Genomic DNA, 21,013 nt, shown 5'->3' on the forward strand with positions numbered 1-21,013 from the left:
TCGTTTTTTATAAGTGAAGGCCGGTGAAGAGGAGGTCACAGGGCGAGGCAGTGGCAGGCCTGGCCCTACCCTTTGCAGGATCGCAACCTGTGCTTGACAGAGCTGGGTTTATTCTTTCTTTCTTCATTGGTCTTGCCCATCACTGGGTCCCATTAAGGAGACTGTTGAGATGGACCCATTTGACTGGGTCCTGTTGATGTCATGTGCTGGTCAAGCCTAAGCCTCAGAACCCCTTCGTTAAGGGGCCTGACAAGTGAGCTCTTCTCTGGGCATGTGTTTTTCCCAGGCGTCCTAGGCCAGGTAGCTCATCAGGCCTCACATCTGGACCATGGCCACCAGCTCCCAGCTGACCTCCTTTCCCCCCCGAGGCCTCCTTCCTCTACACCAGCCTCCAGAGGCATCTGTGTGAAGCCGGCTTCCATCTCAGCACTCCGCTGATTAAAGTTCTGCAGTGCTTGCTGCTGCCCGAAGAAAAGAAAGCACGCCCTGCCTGGTGTCCAAGCTTCCCCAGGGTGCCGGCTCACCCCACCCATCCCTTCTGCCACTCTGTACTCCCACCCCAGAAGCAAAATACTCCATTTCTCCAGTGTGCCCTGACCTTTCCCATCCCGGGACCCCGCTCATGCCAGGTACCTCCCCATCACCTCTATGTCTTCTACACCTTTCAAGGCTCAGCCTGAATGCACCTCCTCCAAGAAGTCTGGGCAGAAAATGCCAGTGTGACTTGAATATGCCTTCCTTTTTGCATGACTTGTGTCTCTGCCATGGTTCCCACTTTTACCTGGCCTCGTGTTACAGCTTTTTGTTTCAATTTTCTTCCTTACTCCCTGATGGCCGAGACTGGCCCCAGCACCTACCATGGGGCCTGGCTCTTAATCACCGCCCCCATGAGTATTACTGGAACAGAGGAGTGCTCTGTGACTCATCCAAACCTTCGCTGTGCTCCGCACCAAATTTTACCAAATTGTTCCTGTCTCACCTCCTCTAGGTGAGAGGAGTCCCTGAGGGCAGGGACTATGTCTTACCCCCTCACACCACCCGTCCTTCCTCAGCAAATGTGGAGTGAGGGCACCCCTCAGAGAAGCACATTGTGCAGGCATATGTGGGGTGGAGAGGGGCAGATAGCTTGATGCCCTGCAACCAGTGTGTGGTCCCTCTTTGGCGGGTGACCTGGGCCCCCGTCCCCTGGGGACGGGCTGACAATTTGTGATATTTGTGCAAACCTGTGAAAGGAGCACTCCCACCCCCACACCTCCTCCTCCTCCCCTTCGCCCCTCCAGACAGGCAGCCTACACATGCTTCGTGTTCATGACCCTGACTTTTTAAAAAATTTTATTTATTTATTTATGAGACACACACACAAAGAGCCAGAGACACAGGCAGAGGGAGAAGCAGGCTCCGTGCAGGGAGCCCGATGTGGGACTCGATCCCAGGATCCCAGGATCATGACCTGAGCCAAAGGCAGATGCTCAACCACTGAGTCACCCAGACGTCTCATGATCCTGACTTTTAAACATGTCACACCTGCATCTGCGGGGGTACTTATGGAGAGCTAACCAAGAAACACAGTTTGTATCCACCAGTCTGAGAAACATTTTGTAAATTTGGGGAGATGGCGGCTTTACCCGTGCAGAGGAGAGACGTGAGCTGTGTAGCTCCATCATCCTCAAATAACACAGTCTGCAGCTGGCCGAGAATTCAGAGTGACAACTTCAGGGAGAATACAGAAATGCCAGTTTTTCTCAGTATCCAGGATGGACAGTCTGGCTCTCTGGAGGCTTTTAGAAGCAGATGGTCTGTCCATCACCCCAAGGAAAGGGTGTGAAAAACTCAAGATGGCTGGAGTTAATAAGCTCTTTGGGACAGAGTTGCGGATATGACTACTCTTATTTCAGGCTGTATCCACCCGCAGGGACTGCATCCACCAGGCAGCATAATGTTGGGCAGCCAGGATGTACTAAACACACCTGTTTGGAACCAGGCCCTCCACTGGGCATGGGGGACAGAGGGCAGCAAATCTGAGCTGTATCTGCTCATGTCCCTTCAATTCTGGTTGGACATCAGTCTCCCGCATGGGAGGGGGAATATTTTAAATGCACAGCACGCTTGCTTTCTGCCTCTTCCTGTAATCTTTTTTGGTCTCCCTTTTAAAGTTTCACCTTTCTCTAATCGTTTTCCAGACATTTTGATTTCTTACATTTCAAAATTTTTACAGCAGGTGGTTGGGAATGTTTATTCGTCGATGCTATCTAATTGCACTAACAAACACTTGTGTGGCTTCATGTATGAAGGTGATTTCTTGCTTGTGTGGCTTCATGTATGAAGGTGATTTCTTGCTTGGTGTCAATAGTCAAGCGCAGGTCGGAGGGGCATGTTGGTCGTGGCCTCTGGGAACAGGTGCCCAGATGGAGTCAGGAGGTGCACTGGGAAATGCACAGGGCAGGGGGTGAGTGCTGAGAAAGGAAGGACAGGTCTTCTGAACGTGGGCAGATCTGACACCTGTTAAAAATGGGTGGGTAGGAAGGGGTACAGGCAGCATGGTAGCTCTGAGGAAGTCCCAGCCAGACCAGGGCCGCCAAGCTTGCCTGCTGTGGACTGGTGCTGGCTGGAAATGGTGAGCCCCTTTTCCACCACCATGCTCCATCAAGGCTTGGGTGGCCTGGCGAGAGTGGGGCGCATCCCAAGGGCACGACTCCCAGACACTGTCAGCTCTTGAGACTGTCCTCCTAATGACAGTTTCTCTTGGAGTGGCAGTGCCTTTCCATGATGGCCACAGGGATTCACAGTTGGGGGAGCTCCCCCACTTGTAGGTCCTTGGAGTCTTCCCCACTCATGCTGTGGACAGGACAGAGAGCACAGAGCATCCACGGAGTGGCTTCCTAGGCCAATCCCGGGCAGAGCGCACATCCCCTCACTCACCTGCCATTGCCCAAAGCTTGATGGTCACATGTGATCGCAAGGAAGGCTGCAGGATGTCATGTCACTGGAGTGCCTCTGGAGAAAAACAGAACCCAGATACCCTGGAGCAGGGATCCAGAGTCCGTATCCTGACTGCCTCTTCCTTGCCGGCCATGTAATACCTTGGGCAAATGATTCACCTCTCTGACCCTCAATTGCTTCATCTATTAAAATAAGAATAATAAAAGGACATACTTCACCAGGTTGTTGTGAGGATTAAGTGATTATTATTTATTAATATATAAATGAGAATCGACCTGGTACAAATAAATGCTGTGTTATTACTGTTACTCTTAATGTTTCCAAATGTAATATGTTGATAAATGTTTCTTGAGTATCTACTTGGTTCAAGGAATTTTGTGTCACAGGGACCTGCTCTGTTCTCCTAGCACTTAATAGAGGCTCAGAAAATGTCTGAATGAATTAATTTCACTGGCAAAACAAGATAGTGTTTAATTCAGTTGGCCATGGTGCTGGGCTAATTTTAAACATGAGTTAGCAATAAGAAATGTAAAGTCCTGTTCTTCAGCTCAGAAAGTCAGCCCCAGAACAGGACGAGAGAGACTTAACACGGTTGTGAAAGCGTGCCTGGTGTGAGAAGCTTACTGGTTTCAAAATGACCTCCCATCTTTTAAGAATAATATATGCATTTAAAAAAATCTTGAGTAAAACAGGTACAAAGAAGAGAGCAAAAAAAAAAAATCATTCAAAATCTCACCATTTTGAACATTAGATAAGTTTCATTCCAGACATGTCTCCATGCATATGTTAGAGAGAGAGATAGAAATAATTTTATAAATGAGATCATTATTACATGCTATCTAAAACTGATGTTAAATTTTATTTTTTTGAATGCCACAGAAGAAACTAAGGAAATATAAAGAAGGAATTACTCTACATTAAACAATTTTGCCTTCACTACAGAAAATCCTGATTTCTAAAATATCAAGGGTAATAAAAGACAATGAAATGCAGTGAGGTTAAAGTCCTGGCTTTTAGACTCCAGTTTTCAATTTTAGATGATATCGATTCAAGTTTTCCTGTCTAAGAAGAGGAAATTTGCAATCTTATGACTCCTTTGCCTCCTCCTCCTTCTGAGTTTTATGTTATGTTATTGTCTTCGCTTTGCTGGCTGATTCACGTGAAATGGGTGCAGTACTCAACAATTGCTTCTTTTTAACCACAAGCCTCCGTTCCTGAGATCTGTGTTTTGAATCATGTTTTGGTTGGCTGCATTTATCATCAAGTTCTCTTTTTCTCCCCTCCCTCTAAGAAAGTTTCTTTCTTTCTTTCTTTCTTTTTTTTTTTAAGATTTTATTTATTTATTCATGAGAGAGAGAGAGAGAGAGAGAGGCAGAGACACAGGCAGAGGGAGAAGCAGGCTCCACCACGCAGGGAGCCAGATGTGGGACTCGATCCCGGGACTCCGGGATCACACCCTGGGCCAAAGGCAGGCACTAAACCGCTGAGCCACCCAGGCGTCCTTCTAAGAAAGTTTCATAGGTGTTTTGTTACCAAGATTGTGTGTGCTGATTTAGTAGTTTTTACTGACAGTAAGGTCTGTGTGAAGTAGGTGCCAGTTACAAAGATTGCATTCTAAGGTCACATTAATAGAAGTCCATGCCCAGAATGTGGCAGGTGATCATTTTGTTCTGTTTATCATTATGTCTAGGCATGCTCTGAGCAAATTGATAAGGAAAATACAACCCAATAGAAAAATGGGCAAAATCACTGGTCCCAAAGAAGAAACAAAACACCTATAAACATATGTAAAGATGGCTCATCCTATTTAATAATCAGGAACAGACAAATTGAAGTGACATCAATGCTCACAATATTGGCAAAAATTAAAGTTAGTAGGGATGTGGAGTAATGATACCTGTCAAACACTGACAGTGGGAGTGTAAAAGGATAAAAGCACTTTGAAAAGAATGTGGGAAATCCTGTGATTTAACACTTCCATTGCCACATTTAGACACTAGAGGAGCTCTGCACATGACACATGTAGGAATTTTCAACCATCTTATTTACAACAGAAACCAAACAAAATACTGGAAACAATCCCAGTGTCCTTCAACAGGGCAAGGATGAAACAAACCATGGCATATTCCTGCCCCGGAATACTATGCACCTCTGAAAATAAATGAACTGCCACTGTGTTCAGCAATAAACATCCAAATGTCTCACACACGATGCAGAGCCATAAAGGGGTCTTTGGTTCAAGTTTCAGGCAAAATTTACAGCATGATTCTAAGTATATATACATTTGAAAACAAATACAATCACATGATCTAGTGTTTAAGAAACACAGACATGTAATAAAACAATAAAGAACATTTATTCATTTTAACATTTTAACATTTTAACATTTACCTAATGTTATTAGGTAAAATATTAGCCTAAAATATTTAGCCTAAAATATTTACCACCTGACCCTACATTTTAACATTTTAAAGAAAAGCAAGGAAGGATAAACCCAGATGAGGAGTGCCCCTTGGGTGAAGAAAGGTGATAAGGGTGGCCATACACACAGGCTTCCACACTAGCTATGTATTGGGTATCCTGTAGGTTTGTACTACTGTTTTTCATATTTTATGTAAGTTATATATCTGTGATATATTCTTTACCACACATGAAATATTTCAAAATAACATATTCTTATTTAAAATAAAACAGTAGGGATCCCTGGGTGGCGCAGCGGTTTGGCGCCTGCCTTTGGCCCAGGGCGTGATCCTGGAGACCCGGGATCGAATCCCACGTCAGGCTCCCGGTGCATGGAGCCTGCTTCTCCCTATGCCTGTGTCTCTGCCTCTCTCTCTCTCTCTCTCTCTCTCTCTCTCTCTGTGTGTGACTATCATAAATAATAAAATAAAATAATAAAAAAAAAACAAAAAAATAAATAAATAAAATAAAATAAAACAGTACTCTGAAGCGACACTGCCTGGGATGGAATCTTCACCCTTTATGTGACCTTGAGCAAGTTATTTAACTTCTCTGGAGCTCAATTTCCTTTTTTGTAAGATTGGAAATAATAATAGTAAAACTACCTTATAATAGTATTGTGAGTAACGAATAGGATAATTTACATGAAGTTTTTAGGACCATGCCGAACACAGTGAGATCATGATGCGTATTAGCTAGTGTCACTTTTCAGTGCAGACAGTTGGAGATATCTGGGGGTGCATCCTAGAAATGTCTGCCTTCTGAAGCCTTTCCACTTTCCAGAAGTGGAAAGGGTGTGACACCATATCCTACAGGGGTGATTAGAAGAGCTATCCTACAGGGGTGTCATTTGGCCTGAAAGCATTTCCTGGAGTCAAGTCAGGCTGCCTGAGTTTGGGTGTCTGAAGGGCTCTCATGGGAATGGGAGACTAATATATTTTAAAAGGTTCCAGAGCAGAGGTGGGCGAACTATGGCCCAGGGCACAAATCTGACTGCTGCCTGTTTTGGTAAATACAATTTTACTGGAATGCAGCCATGCTCATTTGTTTATGTATTGTCTGTGGCTGCTTTTGTGCTACAAGGGGTTGACAAGTTGCGACAGAGACCATATGGTCTCCAAAGCCTAAAATATTTACCACCTGACCCTTACCAGGAGAAGTTTGCTGACCTTTGCTCTAGCATGAGAACTTGAAAGGGAACTACAAAAGGAAGGTGATTTTAATACTTTGTAAGAAGCAGAGCTGGCCAATGACACCTTAGCTCCCTGGTGAGGGAGTGAGACTCCTGCCACTGGAGGAATGTAAGCAGATGCTGACTGCTCCTGGAGCAGGGGGCACAGAGGAGGACTTTGTATCTGGGGCAGGTCGGACACATCGGGTTTTAAATTCTTCAATTCTGAAATTCTGTACAGAGAAATTCTCAGTCTCAGATTGGTCATTATTAACTCTGACATTTTCTTGGCATTTCTACATTTTAACTCTCAGCAACATTGGCTTTGAAATTTTTGAGTCAAAAAAAGTATTTTAATTCTTTAAAAATGAGATATAAATGAAAAATGGAATGTATTCCAGAGTTCTACTTTTCCATTTAAAAAAATGGATTTGCATGGCTTTTGGATCTATTCTCATTTATAGCCTATATGTGCTGATTATGATTTCTCTGTGACAAGTGTGTCCTTACCAGGAAAGAGGAGTCATCGGGAGAGGAGTCAGGGAAGGGAGTTTGGGGGCAGGGACCATGAGCTGCTGTAGATGTGGAGTCAAGTCAGTAGAGGGCGAAGGGGAAGCATACTGGACGGGACAGGGAGCTGGGGCGGGGGAAGCAGCAGTGACTGAGGGCCAACCGTGTGCCAGAGCCCGTGTCCAGGTGGCAGAAATGCAGGTCAGAGGCTGTGCCCCTTCGATAAGCTTTGTACCACTGCATGGGAATGTGAGCAGCGATGGAATTACCTCCCCTGTCTTCTGGGGGTCAGGTCTGGCCAGGCCAACCCCCAGGATGCCCCCAAGAGGTGAGCAGGTGGGAGGGGACTAGTCGGGGAGGTGGGGAAGTCAGAGAACCTGATAAAGCCCATCGCTTCCTTCCAGGACTCAAGACCCCCCTTATAGGGGCTCTGAGAGCAATTCATCAGAAGCCAAATCGCCCAAAGACAACTTGCCATAAACAATTTCTCAGAATGATAGTTTTGCCCAGTGACCAGCTCACTAAAAGCCGTCTGACAGACACCTTAAATGGGGGGAATGGAAAAGCTTTGGCATCTCCCTGGCTCACGCAGGGGCGGGTCTGGAGTCTGCAAGAAGAGGGAAGCTAATAAACAGGCATTAGGGGAGCGTGGCCAAGTGCAGCCTTCAGGAAGGACTAGAATGTGAAATACAGGTGAAATGGACTTTCACCTGAGCCCGAAGGTTGAATCCTCATGAAATGGCTGTGTGAAGTGTCTGCAGGGAGTCCTTCAGGACACTCAAACTTAGAGAAATTCCCCCCAGTGATTTGGTGATTGATTATCAGGCAAACCAATGTGCTGTGGATTAACGTGGAAGGAGTGAGCCTAAGTGCCTGGCGCATCCAGCCTCACCTGCAGGGCACTCACCTGTCCTTCCCTAGGCCAGAAACCAAAAAATCATACATGGCCGGGGACCTCTGGGGTCATCCCCCTCGTGGTTTCCTGGCATTACATGCTACTGGCAATAGAATCCCCTCCTCAAATTAAGTATCACATGGAAACTTGATGTTAAAGACGGAACAGATCCAAGGAGAGCCTGCCGGTTGAAGTGAAGGCAGGGAGCCCAGAGGCCCGCTTGCTGGCTCTAAAACAGCTATGCCAGGTCCTAGACCCCCGAGGGGCTGAGCGTGATGACCAAACTGGTCCCTCCTCAAAGACCCAGCTCTGGTCAGTTGGAAAAGTCCCTCTAATTAGGACACTATTTGTATCAGGCAGGAAGGGACAGTATCAGAAATGAGGATGAGGGAGAAAGGTATCTAAAATGGGACAGACACATGCATGTGATTTTTATTTGGTAGTCCCCATAAAAGTGTTCTCTTTAGGGGAGCTGAGGGAGTGAGCCGGATGCCCAGGAGGTGGCTGCCCCTGCCTCAGGTCCACAGCATGAATCAGGAGGCCTGGCCTTGAAGCATTATCCTGGGGGAACAGCCCTTTCTAGAACACTGCTAGCTTCAGCATCTCCCTTGCCTATTGAGCTGAGTTCTCCAGATTATTGAGAAAGCTCTGAACTGGGAATTGTGAAATCCCTCCCCTAATCCTGATAGGACAGTGACGAACCCCTTTCCTCCCCTTCTTCTCCTTGGTGTGCATCTGAAAATGAAGGTACAGGGCTGGCTAGATTAGCGATGCCCACGTGTTTGGATTGCACACGTCAGTAGAAGCTAAAGGAGTGCAGTGGGGAGAAGGACATGGAGGAAAAACTTACATTAAAAAAAAAAAAACATTTTATTTGGGTGGGGGCACCTGGGTAGCTCAGTCGGTTAAGCATCTGCCTTCGGCTCATGTCCTGATCTTGGGGTCCTGGGATCGAGCCCCTAGCCTAGCTCCCTGCACAGCAGGGAGTCTGCTTCTCCTTCTCCCTCTGCCCCTCCCTCTGCTCATGCTCTCTCTCTTTCTCTCTTTCTCAACTAAATAACATCTTTAAAAAAAAAAAAAAAAACGTTATTTTGTCACATCAGGACATTACAAACAAAACCCTTCTGCTATTTTTAATTTCATAATAGAAAAACATTTCAACACCATACAAACTAGGAAGTATCTATAAATTAAGGATAGTTTTTTAAATGGAATGCATTTAACGTGAAGAAAAACCTCACTCTATTATTCTTACTTTTCTCATTTTACTTCACCGTGTTAGTTTTCTGTTGCTTCTGTAACAGATCACCACCGATTTCATGGTTTACGTCACAAGCATGCATCAGCTCATAGTCCAGGGGCCAGGAGTCCAGGCATTGCGTGATCTTGCTGGGTCCTCTGTTCAGGGCTTCACGAGGTCAAAAATCAAGGTGTCAGCTGGGCAGGATTCTTAACTGGAGGTTCACCTGGGAAAGAGCCAGTTCTTTTTGATCCTAAGACTGAGGCCCTCATTTTCTTAATACATGGCCCCTTCTTCTTTGAGCCAACAGGCACACTGAATGTATCTTATGGTTGGAATCTCTGATTTCACTCCTGCTACCAGAAAAAAAAATCTCTGCTTTTCAGGGCTCGTGTGATTACATTGGCCACCTGGATAATTCTTTAAGGTCAGCTGATAAGAAACCTTAATTATATCTGCGAAGGTTTTGCATGTAACATAACATATTCATGAGAGTAAGATCAAGGAGCACAGGTCACGGGGGCCAAAATTCTGCCTTCCACACCCAGCCTGGTGAAAACAGAGTCAGATAAACAGTTGCAAATGTTAGAAGATTCTTCTAGGTCAAATACTGGTTGTCAAATATTTTCTCCTATTCTTGAGCTGACATTCAGAAGTGGTGTATTTGTGAGACATCGGGACATCATCATTAATACAGAGTTTTGCCCAGACAAGATGCCAGGGAAATATTTGCAGAGCAAACAAGTATTAATAAGTTCATTGTTGCTAATATTATTTTAATGCAACTTTGATGATAAATCTTGTGGTACTGTATTATCATTGTCATTAGCAATAGATTAGAAAACAAGCTAAAATCATTATAAGAATGTATTAAAATGGGAAATGATTCAGTAAATCATGGTAGAAACAATTAAAACATGACTTACTCTGTTATATCTGCTGTGTTCTGCTGAGGGTGGAGAGTGTGTGGCTTTCAATCAAGGAACGGGGACAATTCATGGAGGGCCCCAAGAAGCAATGAGAAGTTAATCTTTCTTCTTTGCCTCCCCCCTTCCTTCCTGCATTTTGTCTTCCCTTTCTCTCTTTATTTCTTGGCAAAAAAAAAAAAAAAAATTATCGTGGTCATTTTTTAAAATTACACTTAAATTTTAAAATGGCCTTATTTCCCAAATCTCTGCAGGCTGCAATCCAGCACCCTGGCTTGGTCCTTAGGCCTTGCCCAGGGCCCTCTGCTGCCATCCTGGGGTGTCCACAGCCTGGCCTCACCCCTGCCCTGCATGATCACTGTGCCCCAAAGACTGGCCACCTCTTTGAGGTCTCACCACTGGACAGTGGGCTCTCTGAGACCACCCACCCCTCACACTCGTGCCTCCAGCCCTGTTGACACCCACTGTGGGTCAGAGTCTCTCAAATGAGGAGGGAGCGGCAAGTACTAACCCGCTCCCATCCCATGTTATGACCACTTAAGGGAGAGGGAGCAGAAAGGAAGAGGAAGACACAGAATGGAGAGGAAGACAAAACTAAGTAGAGAGATGTGGCATAGAAGGAAAAGGACATTCTCAGGGAGAATGTCCGAGGGCTCCTTCATGCATGCTATAGATTCTTGCTGGGTCCTCACTGAGGCTCTGGGAAGACAGCTGTGAAAACAGTGACAAAAAAGTGACAAAAATCTTTGCTTTCGGGAGCTCATGTTCTAGTTGGTAGGTCAGTCAACTTGCAACAAAAAAATAGACAACATGATTTCAGAGAATTTTAGGAACTCTCTTAGGGCAATAAATGAGGGGGCATGTTACGGATGACTGGGGGTGGGGGGACATTTTGAATAAGGGGGACAGCAATGACGTCTCTGGGAGGTAACAGCTATGCTGAGACCTGAATGATGAGAAGAGTGAACCATGCCGAGAACCAAGTGAATATTGTTCCCAGCAAAGAAAACAGCAAGTGCAAAGGCCCAGAGGCAGGAAGGAAATTGCTTTGTGTTTCAAGGAGCAGAGAGGAGGCTGGTGAGCTGTAGTTGGTGAGCCAGGGAGAGAGTGGAGGGAAATCAGGTCAGCATGGGGAGGCAGGTTGGGCCTGTGGCTTCTTGTATCCATGATGACAGGGAGGGTTCAGACCCTGGTACTAAACTTGTAAATAATACAGAGTAATTATTTTATAATCAGTTAGCCTAGCAGAGTCTTTTCTAGCTGCCCTGCCTACGAGTCATCTGACTGGGGGAATTTAGCCCCAGACACCTTAAAATTCTCTAAAACTGACAGGATGTGCCAGTCTTTAGTGATTTTCTTTTCTGTCCCCAAAGGTTATTTTTATTGCCCCGTAGGACATTAACCAGTTTTGTATCTGATTTGGCAACCTTACTTATTTTTACCTTTCTTATTTTTCCATTCACCATAAAAATCCCTGTCTCTCAAGTTTTCTTTTGAATCTACTTTGTCATCCTGCAGATCCCTTTATTAATGAGTTAAACAAAAGGTTGACATGTACCCACTACCAGTTTCCATGAGAATTATGTTTTTAACCTTTTGAGAATTACATCCTGCTAGGAGGTTGGGCTTGAAGTGTGTGGAGAGCAGGACAGTCAGAAGGACAGGTTTATGTTTTACAAAGAACCCTCCGACAGTGGCTGGGTGGTAAGCAGGCTTCTCCAGGCCCCAGGGAGGGCAAAAAGTCCAGCGAGGCGCCAGTGACTTTGTGCAGGGAAGAGATGACAGGGCGGCTTGAATGACAGAGATGGAGGTGGAACTGAGTCCCAACTCCCTACGTTTGAGGATGTTTGTCCTTGTTCGTTTCCCTACTGGGTCACCGGGATCTGCTTTAGTGCTCAGTTTTCCTCTCTAGGATGTGAGCACCTGGGCAGGGGGCTGGATCCAACTCCTATGTTACCTGAGCACCCAGCCCAGACTGAACACAACTGCGCTTGGCAAGTGTTTGCTAAGCAAACTCTTCCCTCTAGAGTCTCCTCCTCCTCCCTCTCCTCCTCCTCTTCCTTTTTCTTTTCTTCCTCCCTCTTCCTCCTCCTCTTCTTCCTTCTTTTTTTATTGTGGTAAAATAAGCATAACATAAAATTTACCCTTTTAACCATTTGTAAGTGCACAGCTGTGGCATTAGGTACATTCAATGGCTGTGCAACCATCACCACCATCCATCTCCGGAACCTTTCCATCTTCCCAAAGTGACACTCTATGCCCATTAAACATTGACTCCCCATTCCCTTCTCCCTCAATCCCTGGAAGCCACCATTCTGCTTCTGTCTGTATGAATTTGACTACCCTAGAGACCTCTTCTGAGTGGAATCATACACTACGTGTCCTTTGCGTCTGGCTTATTTCACTTAGCATAATGTCATCAAGGTTCATCGGTGATGTAGCACATGTCAGAATTTCCTTTCTTTTTAAGGCTGAAAAATACTCCCTTGTGTGTATATGCCGTATTTTGTATATGTTTGGAATCGTCTCTTGATGGATATTTAGGTTGTTTCCCCCTTTTGTCTATTGCAAATAGTGCTGCTATGAACATGGGTGTGCAAATACCTCTTGGAGTCCGTGCTCTCAGTTCTTCCGGCTGTCTATCCAGAAGTGGAATGCCGGCTTGTTCAGTAATCCTGTGTAACTTTTTGAGGACCTGCAGTGCTTTCCCTCCTGCAGCTGCCCATTGGACATTCCTACCTAAGCAACTACCAGCATCCCGGTTTCTCCACATCCTCACCAACACTTAACCATTTTGTGTGTTTTTAATAGTAGCCATTCTAATGGGTGTAGATTTGTCCTCTTTTAACATGTAAATGACCCCAAGAAGGGGGAGACCCCAGAGTGAGGCATTTAGGGGCCCTTTCCTCAATGTGCCCTGCAGGGAGATAGCTGGAGAGCCAGAGATCCTGGATAGGGAGGGTGCTCAGTGGGAGGAGAGCCAGGATGGAGGGTACCAACATCACACTCTGAGCTTGTAGCGTGGGCTCGGGGCTGGCTTAGAGAGAGGCCTTTCGATGGGGGAGCTGAAACCCAGCAGGTTTCCGATGAGGAAATTTGTTTGTGTGAATCCGCCGTTGGGCCCTTGTCCCTGGGGAAAGCCGTTTCTAATTTGGGCTATTCTTTCTGTCTGTTGCTCTCCAGTGTGATAATGCAAAAGGATTGAAAGCCTTCTACGATGCAATAAAATACGGGCCGAACCACTTGATGGTGTTTGGAGGAGTCTGTCCGTCCGTTACATCCATCATCGCGGAGTCCCTCCAAGGCTGGAATCTGGTGCAGGTAAGGTCCGGGTCACCTTTGGTTGAAGGGCTGTCTTTGGCCACCAGCCTTTTGCAGGAATGCTTTCTTGTGCAACACAGCTCTTAAGTTGCCTGTTCAGGCCTCCTCAACTCTCCCCTGGATGATTGATTGCCCGCCACCACTGCTGCCCTGACTCCTGGCCTGACCCTCGGCCTGTCATGGTATGGCCGACATGGTGGGTCTCTATGGGGTAGCCCCACCACCTCCACTATGTGTTTGGAATCTTTCAGTGACTCCCTAGCCTGACTCTGTCAGTGCCACCAACGTCCAGCCAGTCTGCTTGTCCAGTATCCTCTCTTGACCTGCCACTCACTCTATGCCTCAGCCCCTCCCAACCACCCACCCTTCCTCAAAGGCATCTTGCACTTTCAGGCCTCCGAGCCCTGCTCTCAGTGTTCCCTAATCAGATGGGCCTTTATCTACTCACTGCCAACCCCCCCTACCCCCAACCTGAAGTTTTCCTGTCCACCAAGACTGCCTCTTCTCTCATGTAAGCCTTTGTTGGGGCTCCTGGCCAGTATTCACTCTTTACACTGGCAAATGTTATACACCATCCACCATCCAGCCAGTGAGTGGATGGTCTGATGTAGGCGAAGCTCACTAGTGCTAGCTGTTATTTGGGATGGAAGAGAGAAGAGCATGGAAAGATGCGACCACCAAGAATGAGTGGTGGCCCATGTAGGTTGTTTACATCTTTGCTTCATCCATCCAGCCATCCCTCCATCATCCACCCATCTATCCATCCAACAAATGTAATGAGCAGCTCATTATGCTCCTGGAGTTTTGGTAAACTCTGGAGCTATGGTGCTGGCGGGACAGCTAGGGCCTGCCTCTTCCCCTGCAGAGCTTACATGCTAAGAGGCAGCCAGGCAGTAAACCAGTAAACAAGTAATGATACTGAGCGTTAACGCTTGTGTGATGCATGTGCCAGACTCACAACGTACCAGACACTGCTGTGAGCACTTATTTGCATTAATTCAATCCTTATGCTACTCTGTGCTACAGGCACTATTATCATCCTTATTTTATAAATAAGAAAACCCGGGCACACAGAGGCCTAGTGACTTGTTCAAGGACCCACAGTGCATAGGTAACAGAGCAAGGATTTAAACTCAGGTAGTCTTGAGCTGAGACTGTGGTAGGAAACAGCCAGGAGAGAAATAAGCAGAGTGATGGGACCAGTGGTGACTGCCCCAAGGCAGTCAGGAGTGCCTCTTGGAGGAGGCGACATTTGAGTGGAGACCTGAAGGGTGAGAAAGAGCTGGTTGGGTGGATGGAATAGTAGATGCAGATGGCCCATGGGAAAGAACTTGGTTCATTCAGGAAGCAGAGAAGTGGGGCAGTGGGACAGGAGTGTGGTCAGTGGGGAGCCAGGGTGAGAATGAGGAGGCCAGAGGAGCCTGACCATGCTAGGGGTAGAACCCTGACCTCACAGCCCAGAGGGAGGCAAGAGCTACCCATTGCTGAGATATGATGAGGAAGGAATGAGGTCCCAGGGAGGGCCACCCACTTGGCCCAGGGGCAAGGCAGGCTTCCCAGAGGAGAGATGTGGAGCTGGCTGTGGAGGAGGCGAGGACACTGGACAGCTGGAGCCATGGAGGAGAGCACTGCTGGCAGAGGAAATGGGGTGCTCAGAAGTGGGAGGTGGGGGGAGTGTGTGGGCCTGGGAAGCAGTGAGTCATTCGCCGTGGCCAAAGTGGGCCATGCTGAATGTGGGTGGATACAGCAGGAGATGAGGCCAGAAGAGCAGCTTGGCATGCTAGGGTGCCAACCCAACCAGCACCGCTCACCTGGCTTCAAGCTCTGTGGTGCCTGCAAACAGCCGCGAGACCTTGGTCAGGTCCCTTTCTCTGTGCTTGGGCTTCCCTTCCTGAATACTGAGGAGCACACCACACTCCCTACTCACTACACTCTGAGCCCCAGCCCATCTCCTATAAAAGCAGGGGAGTGAGAGGACTGACCTCATAGGACTGCTGGATGGCTTCAGTGATAAAACTGTGATTAGAGCCAAGCTTGGCACATCCTAAGTGCTAAGTGTTTCCTGTTTTATTGCTACCCCCTGCCCTGCCTCCTACTGCTCCCTGAGTTGAATACCCCGACTCCTCATAATTCTGGGTCTTTCCGCCCTCACTGTTCCCACCCCCCTCCCCAAAATGCCCCCTTCTTCCCATGCCCTGTCACCCATTCTTAGAGACCCAGCTTAAATGCAGCCTGTCTTTACTGTATACTCTAAGGTAGCTCCTCTAGAAATTCTTTTTCTCACTTCCCTGCATTTACTTCTAGCATGGCGCATACTTAGCCCACCCCTCGGGCCCCTCTGCCTGTTGCTCTCTTAGGGGGTTGCAGATGTGGGACGATGTTTAGCAGGGCTGTAAACTCCTTAAGGATGGAACCTGGGCCTGACTTAACTCCTGTTTATTCCTGTCCTTAACACTATGCAGACCTCATTCTGTGTCTGTTGAGTGAGCAGAGGGGTGGAGGGAGGGAGGAAGGTGGAGGATGGAAAGACCTGTGTGCAGATGGACATTTTGCTCAGCATGGCAGGTCAGGTTCCCTGGGGAACCTCCTCCTAGAGGGGAATCCAGGGAGCTTCCTGACCTTTTCATAGTCTCCCTTGGAATGATTTGACCCTCAGAAGTCTCTGAAGAGCTGCAGGAGTGAGTATAACGTTGGGAACTCCCAACTTGCCAGCCAGAGCTGTCTGGCCTTAGCATGAGCAAGACAGGTGTCTGGCTTAGAGAAGTAGACCAGACAGGAGACTGGATTATGAAATGGGGATTGTGCTAACTATTGCCGCATAATGAGTCATGCCCAAACTACAATTGGGGCTTAAATCAACAGTGATCATTACTTCATTATTTCTGTGGGTCAGGAATGCAGACCCAGAGAATGGCTTATGTCGGCTCTCTGACATCTGCGGTCTAGCTGAAAGATTTGGAGACCATGGTCTAGCATCATCTGAGGGCTTGACTGGGGCTGGACAATCAGCCCCCAAGGTGGCTCCCTCATAGGGCTGGCAGGTTGATGCCTCGCCATGCAGGTTTCTCCATCGGGCTGCCAGAGTGCCCTCATGGCATGGCAACTGACTTCTCCCAAAGCAACTCACCTGGGGACCCAGGCAGAGGTAGCAGAGTCTTTTAGGACCTTGCATTGGAAGTTGCATACTGTCGCTTATACCTTATTCTATTGGTCATGCAAATGAGCTCCTATTTAGCATGCAAGAGGACTATACAAGCTGCAGTGAGAGGTGAGAATCAGTGGGGCCCATCTTGGAGGTTGACTACCATAGGAAGGAGGGGTTCTGGAAAGAAGGCCAGACCTCATGCTGCCCAGCAAAGGAGGCTTCATGCTGAGTCCCTCCTCTGTTTCAAGGACCTCCTGCTCATCCTTCAAAACCCTGGATAAGTACCTCTTCCTCTGTGATGCCTTCCCTCATCCCTTTCCTTGTGTGCCTCCAGTCCCTAGACCCAAAGCAAATTAAATTGCTCCTTCCTAAATAAAGCCTGCTCTGTGAAGGCCATCTCCTGCAAGCCGGTGTGAATTAATCTTTGGGGAAAGGGGGCAAAATATCCTATTCTTTTTATGTACAAAGCACAGAAAAACATACAGTATGTAAGATTTATAGTATCTGTGTTGTTAAAATTTCATGAGCCGGGCATGGTTAGGAAAACATGTCTATGAGTGCTGCTTAGAAGAGTAAAGGCAAAAAGAAGATTGGGAAACGTAGTTCTATGTCACTTCTGTTGCAGCTAGTATTTTGTCATTAAAGGCATCACATTTTGTGGGAAATGGCTTATTCTATATCCAGGTGTTTCCTACTGGAGTATAAGCTTCTTGGGGGGAAGGGCCCCCCATTGTCTTTGTCCTCTAGTTCCCAGTGCCTAGCACAGGGCCTGGCACCCAGTAGGTCCTCGCTGAGCACTGAACTGAGCTAAGTGTAGGGCACAGGCTGCAGAGCCTGGAAGCCTCCACAGCAACAGTTTCGTCACTGCGTGGACATGACCATGGGGAGGTGGAGGACTCGGGGGAATGCAGATTCTCCGTCCCCATCTCAGCAGGATCATTCTGCATTGCTCCAGACACGCGCAGTCCAGCACCACCCCAGGCATCTGCTGTTGGACACTGCACCAGGTCCAGGGCTCTGGCTGACACCGACAGCAGGCACCCAGGGGCTGGGACCTGGATGGTAACCAGCAGTTTTGAGAGCTCCAGGGACCTAGGAGACGGAATCACAGGATGAGCCCAGGAGAGTTAACTTCTCCCAGGCTGTGGAGCCGGCCAAGGGGAGTGGGGCAACAGAGATCAGGATCTCGAGAAGGAGTAGCCTTGAAGCTTCAGCCTCCCTCCAGGTTCAGGGAGCACAGACTCTGGGGACTTCCCAACCCCCTCCCCATCTCCAAGAGGCTGAGCTGGCTTGTAGAAATGGAGGAAGGACTGGAGGAGCGTCCTACATTCACTCAAGGGATTCAATGAATCCCTTAACTTATTCAAAACTGGGCTCCCAAACACAGTTTCGCAAATGGGAAAATGCATGTAATTTGTGTAATTGAAAAGAAGCTCTGACTGCCCTTTGGGGGAACAATGCTTGCTGGACAGAGACGGCCTGGAATGTGTAATCAGTTGTTTCTGTTTCCTGGTGCTACAAAAATAGGGATTCGCGCGACAGAGGGGTGAAAATTCAGCCTGGTGCCAAAATCGGTTAAATTTAACTTTTGCCTTTCGCTGGGTTTCTTGATTCATGGTCGCTGCGTCGAGAGGCTAATATTGTTTAAGTCATGATGTGAGTCACTTGGCCACTGGGAGCGTCAGTTCCTCCAACTAGATGCGAGCACCTTCTTAGAGTCCAGGCTGTGACATGCAAGCTCTGTCCCTCTCCGATCTGGTCAGACACTGCCACTGGGGAGCTCAGAGCTGGGCCTCACTAGCAGGGCCTATCAGGGCATAGGCCAGGGGGCATCTGGGAAGGGGTGGGGCCTGGATATTGGAGACAGCACGTTCAGACAGGAGAACACACAGGAGTCTTTGTCTCCAGAGCTGTGTGGCTCTTTGAGAGATGTTGCTGGTTCTCTGTGACGTAGGTGGGGAGACCAGGGAGGGATGGCTGAAGTTAGTGGGGAGCAGAGCCCCCACTCCCTGCAGGCAAGCCCTTATTGCAGGAGGCATCCAGCATGGGGGGCAGGCTGCCTGGCTGTGAAGTAGGCGGTTCCCTGTTGCCTGACGTTGCCCGAATGTTCTAGTCTCACCCAGGCCTGCTGCTGGGGAGATCTAATAGAGAGAGTAAGCATAGACCAGGTTGCAGGCTTTCAGACTGTATTGTAAGAGTCACTTATGGGCCGGGGGCTGCTGAGGATGTGCTTGTGTTAGTGCAAATTCCTGGGCTCTACTCAGCAAGTTGAGGTTAAAGGATTCAACAAATGCCTTGAGGGCTGCAGACCCACTTGTCACCCTGGCTGCCATTTTAGTGCTCACAGCTCAGGCAACTTAGACGCAATTAGTTCTTGGAGTCTTGCGAGGCCGGGTGACCTCTGAGGCACATTCACCTCCCAGACACTGGGACTCTAAGGACTAGGACACCAGGGACTCTAAGGAGTGCTCCTGGTCTTCAGAACTTCAGTGTATGCTGCCCCTGTTGGGAAGGCATGGAGGAGACGGCAGGGCAAATATCCCAGGGCCACTAGGACAAAGCCCGTGGTCCCAGGTGTGTCCAGAGGGTGCTCCGTTGTCACCCCCCTATTCCCCTGCCACCTCCTGCTCCTTCATGCTCCTATGCTCATGCTTTCTGCTGTGGTCTGCTGCCTCGTTTCCTCCCCCATTTCTCTGTGCCATCCCACCCACACCCACCCTGCCACGGTGTGTGCTGCCCTGTGCCTGCGTCCGGCCTGGCCTGGAGCTGCCTGAGGTCAGAGTCTGGGTCTGGGTCTGCTCTCATTCAGCCTCGTACCCGGGCTTGGCGCCGGCCTGGCTCCCATGCTGAGTGGTCCGGCGGGGGTGGGTTGCTTGCAGACAGGGGGCTGGATGCCTGCCTTCTAGGCCTCGGTCTGGATCATCAGATCATCAGAGCCTGCCAGACCCTAGGGACCCAGAGTGGTTCTCCACCTGCAGTCCCTTGGTAAATAGGAAAGTGAAGGGGAGACTGCAAAAGACCTCCAGCTCAGGCTCAGCCTACCTGTCCCGTCTCTGGACCCCATGTTGTCCTTTGACACTTTTTTCAGATCCCCTCAGCATTCTGAAGGGGGTTTGCTTTTGACCAGTTTACTTTGCTCGACCAGTTCTGCTGACCTCCACCCAGCCTAGGCTGTCTTTCTGCAAGCATGGGGCGGGAGAAAAGGCAGGAGAATTTGGAGCCGAGTTGGGCTGGGGGATAGAGGCAGGGCAGCTGAACCCAGAAATGCAGGCAGAGCCCCAGGGAAGAGACAAGAGCTGCAGAGAGAGGGGGTTGACATCCTCAGAGACCAAGACAAAACCCCTTCCTTCTTGGGAGCTAGGTGATAGCTGCCTCAGCCAGCAGACAGAAATAGTCTTGCTGATGAAAATAAAGTCAGATTCCTGAAGGGATAAAGGGCTGCTCGCAGGAAAACGCAAACACTATTTCGTCAAGAACCGTATCCCGCAGAGCCTGTCCTTTAAAAGGCAGCGCAGCAGATATTAAATTGTAGATGCGTTTCTCCTGGCACCGTCCCAGCTTCCCCTCGGGGCCCCATCCCACGCTGCGGTGCTCCCGGTGCTCCCTCCAGGACCTCCCCCGGGCAGGAACATCTTACCTTGTGTGATGGGGCTTGAATCGGAGGAGAAGCTCCTGCCAGGGAGTGAGGGGAAGGAGGTCATGCAGGCAGGGGAATGTTGACTTTGTGTTGTTCAAGTGTTGGCAACTATGGCCCAGAACATTTAGGACTTGATTTCTGCAAAATCTAAATCATGCTTGCTTTTGACATTTAAAAAACCAAATCGGTGAAACCCCCTCAATCAAGCCCTTTGCTATTTACTGAATTCAGGCATAGCTCTAAACTGTCGATCGAAGCCATTTGCATCATAGGAACAGAAATTTTGTCATCTGACTTGATTGTCTCAAGTGATTATCCTATTAAAGCTGTAGGTTGCCTGAGAAGTCAAAGGGTTTGTTTGTTTGTTTGTTATATTTTTTACTTAGCTGTGGGTTGTGGAGTTTGAGATAGATTTATAGAAAGCCAGAGCTGTAGGGTTTTGGCAAGCGTTAGATCCTGTCTCCCCATTACATAGACTGAGAGGCAGAGGCCCAAGGTGGAGAAGACCTTGCCCAAGTTCTCACAGTAATTGCAAAGCTGGGTCCCATGGCTCGCCCTCCAGTGCTCTGCAATACCCACCAAAATATGGTCTGAGTTCCTCTCTCTCAGTCTGGCTTTTCTCTTATGTAAAATGGGAATAGAAAGGGACGCCTCGGTGGCTCAGTTGTTGAGCGTCTGCCTTTGGCTCAAGGCGTGATCCCCGTCCTGGGATCAAGTCCCACATCGGGCTTCCTGAGAGGAGCCTGCCGCTCCCTCTGCCTATATCTC

General features: G+C 48.2%; 1 protein-coding gene across 1 annotated transcript in view; it reads left to right on the forward strand.

Moving 5' to 3' along the window:
• The window catches only part of GABBR2 (gamma-aminobutyric acid type B receptor subunit 2), a 349,564-nt gene that overhangs the window by 96,868 nt on the left and 231,683 nt on the right, over positions 1 to 21,013 (forward strand). Inside the window, exon 2 of the mRNA XM_026013320.2 lies at positions 13,326 to 13,463. Within this exon, the coding sequence (XP_025869105.2) occupies positions 13,326 to 13,463 (138 nt within the window). The remainder of the gene's footprint in view (positions 1 to 13,325; positions 13,464 to 21,013) is intronic.

The sequence above is a fragment of the Vulpes vulpes genome, chromosome 12, assembly GCF_048418805.1.
Source record: "Vulpes vulpes isolate BD-2025 chromosome 12, VulVul3, whole genome shotgun sequence".
Taxonomy (NCBI): Eukaryota; Metazoa; Chordata; class Mammalia; order Carnivora; family Canidae; genus Vulpes; species Vulpes vulpes.